This window comes from Haliaeetus albicilla, chromosome 5, assembly GCF_947461875.1.
Source record: "Haliaeetus albicilla chromosome 5, bHalAlb1.1, whole genome shotgun sequence".
Classification (NCBI taxonomy): Eukaryota; Metazoa; Chordata; class Aves; order Accipitriformes; family Accipitridae; genus Haliaeetus; species Haliaeetus albicilla.
This window is the reverse complement of record NC_091487.1, coordinates 39,117,979-39,131,887: the sequence shown is the minus strand read 5'-3', so window position 1 is coordinate 39,131,887 and position 13,909 is coordinate 39,117,979. Positions and strand designations below refer to the sequence as shown.

Here is a 13,909-nt window from a genome sequence, read left to right as displayed (position 1 = left end):
TTCTGTGACCATTTAAAAGCAGGATTGTTGATGTAAAACGTGATCATCCAGATCACAATGGAAAGGCTAGTGAAAAATGGCCTTTGGCGCTTTGCCGAGCACGAGTCCTCTGCCCTGTTTCTGGGCTGACATCTTCACCTCCTAATGTGGAGGCCCTGTGCCTCAGAAGCTTAGGGGAGCCCTAGGACCCTTCTGGAGACTCTGCAGCCTATTGGGAGGGTCTGGCTGTGGGGATGGTTTGGCCACTAAGGCACTCCATAATTCATAACTGAATTATGTCGTACAAATGGGCTTCATTTGGAGATTGCTCACTCACTTTAAAAGGTGCTTCTTGTGTTACTAGTGATTCCTTTACTTGTCTTATTCTCTGGGTGGTGAGACAGAGGAGCCTTTAGATTTGTTTTCTTGTGCTAGGTTGAAGTGCTGTCTGCTGGGGAGCACCATGGCATCATTAAATGAGTGGCAGCTGAGCACTCAGTACTCCTATTGCACATGTTGTAGGTCAGGAGTGGGCTATTATATATATACACACTTTTCCTCTGAGTTACTTTTCTAGCAATTGATCTTCATCTGCTGGGCATGTAAATGCTGCAGTTTGTTAGAGTCCCTGCTAAATACCTTCTTCAAAGTGACAGAGAGACAACCCATGCATCTCTACCAGTACTCTTCAGTGGTGAGATACTCAAGTGCGTTTGGGTAAATGTTGGATCTTCCTTTTCTCTCATGCTTCCCTCCCCCCTCTCTGTTTTGTTTGTTTCAGGTTCTCGGCCTTTTTGGATCTACACAGTGGAAGCTGCATCTTGTGTATGGCGTGGTTAAGCTTGCAGCCTGTCACCTCAGCCTTCCTCCATTTTGGGCTGGTTACTTTTGTGCTGTTTTTGCATGGTTTGCAGGTGGATGCTGGCCTGACGGGAGACTCAACCAGTTCAGTACAAAACAGCTCGTGTTCAGGATCTTTTGACTGCAAGGAAGGTGTTATCCTGCCAATATGGTACCCAGAAAACCCATCCCTTGGGGACAAAATTGCCCGTGTTATCGTATACTTTGTAGCATTGATCTACATGTTCCTTGGAGTCTCCATCATTGCAGATCGTTTCATGGCATCTATAGAGGTCATTACATCGCAAGAGAAAGAAATCACGATTAAGAAACCCAATGGAGAGACCACGACGACCACCATTCGGATTTGGAATGAAACTGTTTCCAACTTGACCCTCATGGCTCTGGGCTCCTCTGCTCCTGAGATCCTTCTGTCTCTGATAGAAGTGTGTGGGCATGGATTCATCGCTGGAGACCTGGGGCCGTCTACAATTGTTGGCAGTGCTGCTTTCAATATGTTTATCATCATTGCCATCTGTGTCTATGTGATCCCTGATGGGGAAACCAGGAAGATAAAACACCTGAGGGTTTTCTTTGTCACAGCTGCGTGGAGCATCTTTGCTTACATCTGGTTGTACATGATCCTTGCTGTCTTCTCTCCAGGTGTGGTTCAGGTCTGGGAAGGCCTGCTCACACTTTTCTTCTTTCCACTTTGCGTCCTTCTGGCTTGGATAGCAGATAGGCGTCTGCTTTTCTATAAGTACATGCACAAAAAGTACCGTACTGACAAGCACAGGGGCATTATCATAGAATCAGAAGGTGATCACCCGAAGGGAATTGAGATGGATGGCAAGATGATGAACTCCCACTTTCTAGATGGAAACTTAGTGACTCTGGAGGGGAAGGAGGTAGATGAATCTCGCAAAGAAATGATCCGGATCCTTAAGGACCTGAAGCAAAAGCACCCAGAAAAGGACTTGGACCAGCTGGTAGAGATGGCTAACTACTATGCCTTGTCTCATCAGCAAAAGAGCAGGGCCTTTTATCGCATTCAAGCTACCAGAATGATGACGGGAGCTGGCAATATTCTGAAGAAGCACGCAGCTGAGCAAGCCAAGAAGAGCACTAGCTTGCATGAGGTGCGGCCAGATGAACCTGAGGAATTCATCTCCAAAATTTATTTTGACCCATGCTCCTACCAGTGTCTTGAGAACTGTGGTGCCGTTCTCCTGACAGTGGTGCGGAAAGGAGGGGACATGTCCAAGACCATCTATGTGGACTATAAAACAGAGGATGGCTCTGCCAATGCCGGTGCTGACTATGAGTTCACAGAGGGGACTGTTGTCTTGAAATCAGGGGAGACCCAGAAGGAGTTCTCAGTGGGAATTATCGACGATGACATCTTTGAGGAAGATGAGCATTTCTTTGTGCGGCTCAGTAACCTCCGTGTGGTGGAGAGTGAGGAACCTCCAGAGCTCAGTAACTCCCCATACCCAAAGGCCATATTGGCTTCTCCTTGTGTGGCCACAGTGACTATACTGGATGATGACCATGCTGGCATCTTCACATTTGAGTGTGATGTTATACATGTCAGTGAGAGCATTGGTGTGATGGAAGTCAAAGTCCTAAGGACATCAGGTGCTCGGGGTACAGTCATAGTGCCATTTAGGACAGTAGAAGGGACAGCAAAAGGAGGTGGAGAAGACTTTGAAGACACTTACGGGGAGTTGGAGTTCAAGAATGATGAAACTGTGTAAGTACCCCAATTCATTTCTGTTCCTGAGTCTAGTTTTGGTGTTTAACCCCACATGTTGCATCCATTGCAGGTGAACGCTGACAAGGGACAGGCTCCTTTCTTCAGCTTTCCATCAGTTTCCCTACTTACCTCTTTCAGGCAAGAACCGACAGCAGGATTTAAGAGCTTAAAGCTCTTGTCCCTTCCCTCTTGGGAATGACAAAGTGAGGCTTAGAAATGCTTGGAGGGGCGGGGGGGGGGGGGCAGGTAGGAGGAAAGTATATCATTCTTTGAGGTCCTGTACTAAAGCTAAAGGTTAATGGAGAGTTAAGGTAGAGAGAGAGGAAAAAGGGCAAGCTTTTATCTGGCTGGGCAAATATGGGAAAGCCTCTTTTTCAATGCCAAACATAGAGCGCACAGGAGTTTATTGCAATCCCTACATGAAAAGTTTACAACAGTTATTCCCAGGCAAGCAAGAGCTGCTCAGCAGACATGGGGCTTTATTTTCATAGGAGCAACACATCATACCTGTGTCCCTAGGCTGCCTGTGCAACTTGCAGGTTCATGTGGCAGCTAATTCACAGCATAGGCACAGCTGCAAGCTATTCTGCTGGACTTGTGAAATCCTTCCAGCCTTTATGTCCCTATGTTCTACCCATATTCCCCACGACACCTTCTCTATGATCTCCGTATGTTTGTTCTTTTACTACCTGTGGGTTTTCCCCTTGTAAAATACCATGGCAGTTGGCAATAATGGTCTAAAGCACTGCAGCTCACAGCCTGTCCGTGTGGCTCCATGACCCAGTGTTTTCATACAGAATAAAGAAGGGAAGCAGAATAGTCTGCACCAGTCCTGTTAATTCAGCTCTTTTATTGCATACAAAGTAGCTGATACAAAGCTAGGAAGTAATAAAGACCAGAGAGGCGATAATGTCTAATTGCTTTAAGTACCTGCTGTTAACATTAGTGAGGAATGAGAAAAATCCCTTAGCTGAGTAGGGAGAGGGAGAGGGGTGTGAGCCTGGTGCTAAAACTCCCTGGTGTTAAGTGCCTAGGTTCCTCTTGTTAACACCTAATCACTTGAGCCATCAAAGGAAGAATTGCTCAGACTTGCAACTGGCATCAGAGAAAGGAAATCTTTGTATCAAGCCTCCCAATACAGTACCTGAAAGGATGTTAATATATTAAATGCTATGGAGCAGAGATGCCCTAATTCAGTAGCACCTTCTGCCTTAGCCCACTAAACCATTTAATCCAGCTAATATCCACAGTCCTGTTGCTTGATTATAAGTATGCGTTCTTCCTGTTAAAGGAAGAGAAGCTCCTGGTTGGCTGGCTTTAGCCACTATCAGAGATGGAAGAGGATCAGCTGTCCTCATCTGGCCTTTTCAGGGAGATGGGCCATGCAGGTTAGTCTCCTTAATTGGGCCGCAAGCTGATTTCTCTAGAGAAAGTGAAGAAGAATGTCAGATGTGTGGTTACAGCATCCTGTGAGTAGACCACTTAAAATATAACGGGTACTACCTTGCTTCAGCTAGGTCTTAAAGAGACTTTTCTTGCTTGAAGAAGACCCATCAGTGAAGGGCCAGCAGATTTGGGGTGCCAGAGAATAAGCCCATGAGCCATCTTACTCCAAACTGTACTCCCTTTCTTTCATGTTCTGGCTGATGGAAGACTTCTTTTTATTTTGAAAAGTGTGACAGAAGGTCAGAGCATACCCTCATAGCTGTTTCACTTGGGTTAAACCCAATCACATTCAGCAAGACCACGCGCATCCTTGTGGGACGGACTGTAATGAAAACAGAGGCAGTCCAGAAAATAAATATATCTAAGTTGCTTAACACTGTGTTTTGTGACCCAGAGAAGATGCCCTAGAGGACAGATGAGACATTTGCAGTGTACTTAAAACTGTGCCCACACCTAATGCATTAATGTGACTTTTGCTTCTGCATCAGAAGAGTGCTGGTAGCAAAGCCTGCTAGCCACAGTGGCCATGGGGACCGTATGGCTAGTAGAGATTAATTTCTTTTAAAGCTGGAATTCATGTAGCTGGCTCAATGTAGCACTTAATCAAAGTAGTAAGCCTAACAAGGAAGGAGATCATGTCAGCCAGCAGGCTGCCTTTCTTCACTCCTGGTTTTTTAGATCTGCAGGTCTTCTGGGAATGGAGTTTTGGGCTGGAAACATGTGAAGGTAGTTCTCAGTAATCAGCCCTTGGCCTTTAAATTTAGTGAACACAGGTCAGTTGCTGTACTTTGCCAGTGCTTCTCTGAGGTGCGGGTGGAAGCAGCTGTAGAAACCTGGAAGCACTAATGGGCAGGTTTAATCTCTCCTTCCTTTTTTTTTTTCCTAAATCCAAATGCAGAAAAATAATTTTGAACAACTATTTAGGCTGCAAACAAATTTGAGGTGATTCAGGTTTGAATTTGGAGTTCAGACCCATGATGCTACTATTCCAACAAACACTATCTAGTTTTAGGCAGCCCAGTTTGGGAAGATGGGTGGATAGGGTGTTTGGAACAGTTTTGCTGACCCAGAGGGCAGCGTATGAGTGACTGGTCATGATATCACTGGGTAAAAGGCTGTATGAAGACACTGGGTCACCAAATAGCCAGGAGGTTGCCTGGCTGAATATCTGAGGCTCTGCCTCTTAAATGATGCCTTGCCACCGTGGGGGATCGCACCACGAGGTACTGACATCCCCTGCGCACTGAGGGGGGGACAGAGGGTCCCCAAAGCCTGGTGCAGAATGGAGGGGAAAGCAGGAAGCTTAAGATGGTCAGTAGACAATGCTAAGGACAGGGGGCCTGAAAGCAGTGACAAGCTACGTGCTCCCCACTTCAGCCTACTACTGATTGGGCCCTCGCCTAGGAAAGGTGAAACTTGGGCTCTGGTTTCCATGCTGGTGTCGGAGCTGCGCGTGGATGGAGTCCTGCCTACTTCATTGCTTTAACCTTGTCATTCTCCTCGTGGAGTCACTTTGAGAAGATTTTTGACTCATGGAGGAAGGAAATGAATTAACAGCATCTTGCAAACACGTAAGACAGCGCTAAGGTTTGCTGTGGCTATGCATGTATGCTAAGGATCTGCAGGACTACAGCCACAAAGAAGCACTGACCGGTGTAAACTGGAGGAGAGTAAAAACTTCCGTTCACGCTCTCAGCTCATTCTCTGACACACAAATTTAAAAATTTCAGCTTGCATTCTGCAGTGGCAGGTGATCTGTAAGTAGTTTGTAGGTCAGCCTCCTTAAGTGTAGCAAAGGCTAGATTAATCTGAGGGGCACTGGATTACGCAGCATCCTTGGGATTAAACTATAGGAGAGGTGCTGCCATCTACTAAATCCCCAGGGACAAGGATAAGCACTTTCCCAGAAAACTAATGGAGAAGGGGTCTTCACTTAAATATAACAAGGTAAAATAAACTCTCAGGGCCGTTTTTAAGAGGCTTTCCCTAAAATATGTGGGACTAAGAAAAGCTGAGTTGATGCAAACATTACAGAATGAGAGGGAAATGGATCCTGCCACCGGGTCTTGCTTATTGCTTCTGTGATTCTTTCTAGACTAACATGGTCAAAGTTTCCTTACTCACATTTGGGTGGGAGCACAAGAGAAAGCAGGCTGAGATGAGGAGGCTTGAAACAATGCTGTTATTACTAAAATATGGTCCCATGCAGAGTGTGTGTGTGTATGGGTGTGTGTGAGTGTTGGACAGCTGTAAATCAAGCCATATAATCTTGAACACTGTCATCTGCTGAGAAGGGAATTGATCAGGTCTCAAATATTTGATTATGCTGACTCTTTTTTTTTTTAATACACTTGTTATTTCTGAAGTCCTGCTCCAGTGAGGGTCACATGCAACCTAAGCAGCTGAAGCAGAATCCTAGCTCTCTTATTGACTAAAAGGAAACTCTCAAAAAATCAAGTCCAAAACTTAGGTTTGGGTGGTGGGGTTTTTTTGTTTGGTTTGATTTTTTTGCAAGATGACCAAACACTTTTCTATTAAATGATTTTTTTATGGAAATAAGTGTTAGGTTCTTGGAGGTATGAAAATGTAGAAGGATTGACCCAGCTGCTTTATCATGTCCAAGCAATAAAGAAATCATTAAGATCCAGCAGCAAAAAGTGAATTGGGTTTTAAAGGATTTTCTTTTTGCATAATAAAGGGAACTCCCAGCAAGTCATTAAATTTAAATTAAATTTTCTCTGTTTAAATTGTTTCCTCTGTTTAAAACTGTTTAAATTCATATGGAAATTTGCCTAGGTCTTGCTTTAGAAAGTTTAGGAAGATACACAAGTTACCAGTAGCTAACTGATATGCCAGCTAGAAAATAAAGTGACAAGTTCTGCTGTGGCCATGTCACTTGCAGCAGCTATATTGAGTTACCGTTTAGGCCAAGAGATCTACTTTGTTACTTGCCTTTGTTGCTTGTTGCTCAATTTTTTTGCAGGACCTGAAGGCTATTAGAAGTGTAGCTATCTACCCTGAGTCTGTAGTTCTCGGAGTACTGCCTGTGGCTCAGGAAGGAGCTGGGTGTTGAGAGATGCTGTGGTGTTAAATTGGTATTCAACGGCCTGCAAGGTCAGTATGGCTGAACTTTAGTAACCTGGAAACCTACAGTCACTTATCTATCTGTGCGTTAGGCAGAGTTCTCAGTAACAAAAGGGCTGTCTTCTCCATTCGTACAGAGACTGCTGGAGACAAACATATTAAGCCTGCCTTGACAGTGAGTTTTTTTATTTTTCTTTCTCTTTTTTTTTTTTTTTTTTTTCCCCTTTAGGATTTGGGCAGGACATTGTATGCAAGTTGCGCGTTGCCTCTTCTTGTTTGCTCCTCCCCAGAGAAGCCCCCCAGGCTGCTGTGGCTGCTCCACAGAGTCACCGTGAGCCTTGGGCTGTCTCCGAGTGTGTGCTTAGCTCTGTGAGGCTGGGCCTCCAAAGTGCTGCCATGACACTGAGCAGCGGAAAACTACATGCCTTTCTTCCCGTTGGGGGCTTCAGGCATCTTCTGGCAGGGGGGGCTCATGGAGTGTGCGTGTACGTATTCATGTGAAGGCCAGAGCCGTGCCAGAGGTGGTCCTGTCTGGGTCAAGCTCAGGTTGGTGCTGAGCCCCAAGGCTAGTGGTTAACGACTGCCCCAGGCAGCCACCATGTGCTGCTGCTGCTGACACCCTCTCTCGTGTGTGTTGTGCCACCCTGGTTTGGTGGGAAGGTCAGTATTCCTTCCTCTGCCTTTTCCTCTCCTGTCCACCTGTGCTTGGGTGCAGAGTTACCTGGGCCCTAACCCCTTGCTCGTGGTCCTGCCGTGGCAGCTGTTAGCTTCTCCCAGCAGATCTGGTGAAGGTGGTAGTGGAGAAAGGCGAGTGGCAGGTTTCTGGTTGAAGGACATCATACTGAAATTTGGTGTAATTAATTGTTCTTCCTTTTTGCCATTCAGCGCCCGAGGAAACTGTCAACTTGATTTTTTAATCTGATCACCTACACAGTCATGGTTGTGGCATTTTGAGGGGGATGCTATTAATGATACTTAGCTCTTTTGCATGGTGTTTCATCAGTAGATCTCGTCCCTCCATCTCTTTTGCAAAGTATTACATTATTCCCATTTTGCAGATGGGGGGCGGGGAATACAAAGAAAGTGAATTCTCTTCTCTCTGGATTACCCAGCAGATCAGAGGCAAAGACAGGAATAAAACTGATCTCCCTGAACTGCTGGCCTGTGCTCTATCCAGAAGAAGGTCTGTGTACATCAAGCTTGTAATTTCCTGTTACTCAGGACCACAGTGAATTTATGCAGATTTGCTAACCTGCCCCCAGCCATCGCAAATCGGGTTGGTACACGTATAGGCAGTAGCTGCAATATCTCACTATTCCCCCAAGCTCTCGCCAGTAACTGTGGTTTTGGGTGCTCATTTTCCTAAATTAAATGGTCATCACATGACATGGAGGGGTGCTGCATCTGCAGACCTTGGTTTATTTGTATCAGCTGTGATGACTCCGATTAATAACCAAGGTTATAACAAAACTACTTTGGTAATCTAGTCTCAACTCTTGCTCAACAGCTCTCATATACCATGCACTGATCCTGAGGCTCTGGGCTCTGAGGAGAACAGCCCTCAGAAAAATTAAGACTGATTAGTGGGACTCCAGGCAATGAGAATTCATTGTGTGAGGCTGATGGTCTCCTTCTCTCGGGACATGCTTCCTTCCGTTAGAGCCTACTTGAGATTGAATCCTCCAAACTCTTCTCCAGTTTGTTTCCATTATTGGGTAAGCTTCTGGCTTTCTCTTCCTACACCTTCACATAAATTAGAAGTTCTTGATTCCTGTTTTAATTCTGATTAAGGGAAAACAGTAGCAGCTGTCCTCCGGTTAAAAAAACCTTCCCTCACTGTTGCCAGTGGTGAAAGGCCGTTGTTATTCCTTCTTGCTGTGAAATTCTCATGTCAGTGTTCTTAACAGTACCAGTTTCTAATTTGACTGAAGTGCTTTGCACACACACACATGCACGCTCCGGGTTTCTGCTGTAGTCCCACTGTGAGGTCTAGGTGATGTGACCTGCAGGGGATTAGTGTAAGGCGTCAGGGGACTGCTCCTGGAGTGTATGTAAAATCAGCCTGCAGAAATGTGAGACTGTGGCACCATCCTGGGAAGAAGAGAAGCCCTGAGCTGACCTTTACCTTCCCAGATAGTCCTATTGGCAGGTGTCAGGGGGACATACTTGCCATCTGTCCATGAAGAAGGACAAATGACATCCTGTCTCGGAGACTGTGACTTCTTGTCCATCAAAGGAGGCATTTGTATGAGTTTATATGACAGCATTAAACAGGAGAGGTCTTGGACCCCAGCTCAAAAGAGAGGCATGTGGCAGAGATTGGCTCTTCAGAGCTGGTGCGTGCTCTGATCTAGCAGAGAAACCCTGGGGAGCTCACAGGTTCCCGAAGTAGGAGGCCCTTGGAAGGGATGTTCTGGGAGGTATCGGAGAGGGCAGCGATATTCCTAGTTTAGAGCAAACACAGGGAAATTCACCCTGCTAAATGACACAACCAAGTTTTGGGTGTAAAAACAAACAACAGACCAGAATTGATCCAAGATAAAACAAGTCTATTGTGGCTTGCGTGAGCTTCACCTCCTTTACTCATACAGACCCATGCATTGGTGTGGAGCACCTTTGCAAATGAGTGGCTTAGACATCATGCCCTTTACATACAGGTTTGTAGAGGTCATATTTGTTTCCCACCTATAAGAAGGAGGGGAAGGCACAGTTTGAACGATGCAGCTTCAGGGGATAAGAAGAGATGCTGGTAGCAAGGCTTGGTAGACCATCTATCACTCCAAGTACATACAGGGGTTTTTGTTAACCTACAGTGGGAATGTTACTTACAGCATCATTGAAATGTGTCTGTGACTCCTAACAGATCAGAGCGCCAGCAAAGTTTCCGAGTTAAATATGGGCTTATCCTTTTCTAAATGAGACGAGGAGAACAGCAGAGTCTAAAATCTCCCTAGCCAGAGGTCCTCCAGCACATTTTTGTTGTGGCTAAGTAGAAACAGCTGATCCTGATGGAAGGTGGCAGCTGCTTCAAATAAGAGATGATTTACCTGTTGCTAGCAGTGTGGCTTGTTTCTTATTTACCTCATGTCAGGATAAAAGGTGATAAGAGAATTTGCTATGCTAGCTGATAGAAGCAGCGAGGACCAAGTTCATCCTCTGTTTAGCTTGAGTGAAAACAGCAGATTTAAAGCTGGGAGGAATGTGGACTGGTACATATTTACAGCTGTCTTAGCAGATGGTCTGTTGACAGATGAGGCCCCTCAAGTCTCTGCCTGGGTGCCAGCACAGGCTGCTGCGAGCGTTTCAGCTGAAGCCGGTCCTGGTGTTGAGCGGGCTCCGGCTGCTTGGTGGGCCGGGCCCTTTGGGTGGGTTGCGCTGGAAGGGCAGCGGGATGGAAGCCTGGACATCAGGTAGGACCAGTTCTTCCTGTCGGGGTTTGCGGGACCTGTCCTTAGGAGGCCGACGGAGGCATCTGCTGAGCTGCCTCGAAGCCTGAGCAGCCTCACGTGGAGTGTGGTGTGGTCCCGGAGCTGGACTGTGGCACCTGGAGACCCTCCTCTAGGCATGGGGTCCCTGACCCCCTCCGCTGTGTGCTGCTGCGCTCCTCCCAGGTGCTGGCGTCGAGCCCTTCTGGGTATTACAGAGAGGCCAGGACTTGATGCTCTACCCCATGTCAGCAAAAGCCATGGTTCTGATCTCCTGGTCCTTCTGTTAGATGGTGGAATATCTCTTTTGCCATTTTTAGGTGCTGTGGAGGAAAGAGGCTTTTTCTCTCTCCTCCATTCGCCTCTGCAAACAGAGTTTCCAGGAGTGGTCACTCCTGCCCGCGCTGCGGCTGTTGTGCTGAGTGTGTCGTAAATGGTTTATCTGCTGCTGTGCCTCTCTGGTGCTCTGTGTAAAAGTATGTTGTTAAAGTGAAATGGGGTAGGAATTACCTTTTGTGCCTCTGTTTTTCTTTCCGTGAGATAAGCAAGCCAAATGAGTCCTACCCTCATAAAAATCCCCACCTGAGCACTGTGCTTCTCTGCTTTTATCCTTTAGAGGAAAAAAAAGCATGATAAAGCTATGAATATTTAATGTAGAAATTCTGCTCTGCTTATCTTTGCTTTACCTGTGTTCCCTGCTGTGTTGGTCTCTTCTTTACCTCATCTGCCTGAGAGTTTTGGCTTAATACTGTGATCTCCACCTCCCTTAGTAGAGACAATGGGACCATGATGCTGTTTAGGAAGGATGTGCCAGGACCAGCGTATTGACTGTGCAAGACTAAATAAGTACAGTGCTCTGTTTTCCAAAACATCAGAAATGCTTCTTTACTTTGGGGTGGGTTATGGTTAGCTTTGATAGCTTACAGTAGTTTTCTCTTTCTGTAGTGGAGTTGGGGAGAGACGACGTGTGAATTGGCAGTTTTTCCCAGATATGTCCCGTTAGTTGACACTGCTGGAGGTGGGCAGAGCTGTGAATAATGCAAAAGCACAGTGAACAGACTATGTATGAGCAATAGCTGCTTGCCTAGCAGTTGGGCTCCTAGGGTTTCATCAGCTGTATCCTGCAGAGCAATACCTGAAAGCTGTAGCAGGGTGGAGCATATCGGATGCCCGGCTACTGCTGGTGTGCAAGGCTGTAGCGCTGTGGATGTGCGAGGAGCTTCATGTACTTTATCTCAGCAGCAACTGTGGTGCCCGTCCTATCGGAAGGTCTTAATTTACTATAATTAGCAAGTACTTGGCGTAATTGTCTTTCTTGCTCTTTTTGTGGCCCGGCAAGTGGAGCAGTGCTAGACGTGGTCTGTGGGAGTCAGAGCTGACGGCAGCTTCAGTAGGTCATTAGACTTTGTGGTGGGCAGCTGGTGCTGGCTTTCCCTTGAGGTGACTTAAAAAAAAAGGCTCAGGGGCCTGATTATCCCATCCTTTGTATGGTACAGAGGAGCAAAAAAAGGCATAACAGATGTGACATCTCCCCTGCCTTGACAGTCAGTTGTAGACCGCAGCGGCAGAGCAGGAGAGAAGTGCAGGGTGGTTTCCTTGGTGCACAGCCCCCAGAGGAGAGGGTAAAGAGCAAAGGAGCTGTTGCCTTTGGTGCTGGGAGAGCATCAGTAAGCGGACAGGTGGGTTTTTTCTTCTCTGAGCTCTGTGGGGAGCAGGAATTCCCACGTGTGTTCCTGTGCAGTGCTTCTGGCCAGCCAGGAGCCCGAGGAGGTGAGGTGCCATGGTGCAGAGCAGTTCGGGGGTGCTGGTCCCCCACGTGCCGCTTGCAGGCGGGCTGTGCTGGGGCAGCAGGGCAGCTGATTTTGCAAGCCTGGTGCTGCAGCTCCCCTGGGAAGACCTGGTTCATGAGGAAAAACTGAATGAGTCCGGACTAAAATGGAGATCAAAATCCAAGGTTTGAAATATGCCCAAGGGAGCATAGCTTTGGGTGCCCAAGTAATGGAAGCATGGCCAGCCTCAGGGGAGCAAGCTGCCTTGTCCTGGGGGTTGCTCTGGCTGTCTCTGAGGGAGCCGGGCAGCTGTTTGCAGCTCCGGGCTGTTTGATGGGCAGGCTGAGGGGGAAACCTTGCCAGCATGTGCCGTAATGACTGGAGCCCCTGTTTGGGCTGGCCTGGGACTGTTAATATGCTGCCTTTGGGGACCACTTCTCAGGGTCTCTTCTGAGGAGGCTGAGACTCCCTCATACATCTAGCCTGGCATGTGACACCTCGCGCAGCGCTGTCTCTCCTGGCCCTGTGCTGGGAAGGGAGCCCAGCAGCCCCCCGGGACGGGGAACAGCGGCTGCCCTCGGCGAGGGAATTCTCCCTTGTGGTGCAGGGCTCTCCTGGGTGATGGGTGAGGGACGTTCATGGGGCTGCGAGCTTGTGGAGGAGAGGCACGAGGGACAGGTATGCAGCAACAGCAAACTTCTGCTGAGGGTACCTCCTTTCCAATTTTGGGGGGAGATGATTTTTTTTTTTAAAGTGAATTGCTGCATAGAATAATGGCCTGCTCTCTGGAGGGTACATCTAATGGAATTAAAGGGTATCTCTATCTTGTTCTGGGCGGTGAGAGCTTCCTCAAACTGCTGCCCAGAATACTTGTGAGACACCCTATAATTCAATTAGAAGTACCCTCCAGGGAGCATATAATTATATCATATCTGTGAAACGTAATGACAGCCCCCTCGTATCACATGGTGAGCAACTCTCTGCTGCTGCCCAGAACCTTTCACCGGTAAGGAACTAATCTGCTTAGCACAGATTGAACTCGGCGGTATACAGCACTTACCCAAATGCTTCTGAAGGGAATCCCTGCCAGCGGAATAAACCTGTTAGCAGCACGTGAGCATCGCTGCCCCCACATCCCTCTTCCCAACCTTTGGACAACTCTGACCGGGGCTGCTTGCTTCTACCCTTGCCATCTTCTCTGAAGCTTCCTGGGAATTTTGAAGGATGGGAAGTTTTCCTTAACCCTTTAAACTTGTCTTTCTGCCCCTTGTTGGGTAGTAAGAACCTGTGATACAGAATGTGCTGAAGGGCTTGAGCTCCATAACAGGCAGTGTCCTACCTTCCTGCTGATACCCTGTAAAACTTTGATACAAGTTGGGATGTTCTGGGGAGAAAAATAATTGTAGTGCCAGTTGAAATGCAGCTGCCTCCGGTGTAAACCGCAGCATCACAGCATCTGAAATGGTTTAAGGCTAGAAGTAAGGAACACCAGACTTGACCACTGTGTAGGGGACACTAATTCCAATTAATTCTCACCAGAGGCATCAGCTTAAATCAATCTGCAGAAACCAGAGAGGGAGGGCAGGGTGGGGCCTTGGAGTGACTTTGAG

General features: G+C 47.2%; 1 protein-coding gene across 7 annotated transcripts in view; it reads left to right on the top strand.

Moving 5' to 3' along the window:
- SLC8A3 (solute carrier family 8 member A3) overlaps positions 1-13,909 on the top strand; it is a 117,610-nt gene that overhangs the window by 20,606 nt on the left and 83,095 nt on the right. For all 7 annotated transcript variants that reach the window (XM_069784243.1, XM_069784242.1, XM_069784241.1 and 4 more), the window contains one exon: positions 761-2,572. In XM_069784243.1, coding sequence (XP_069640344.1) covers positions 807-2,572 — 1,766 coding nt within the window. In that variant the 5' untranslated portion in view covers positions 761-806. The remainder of the gene's footprint in view (positions 1-760; positions 2,573-13,909) is intronic.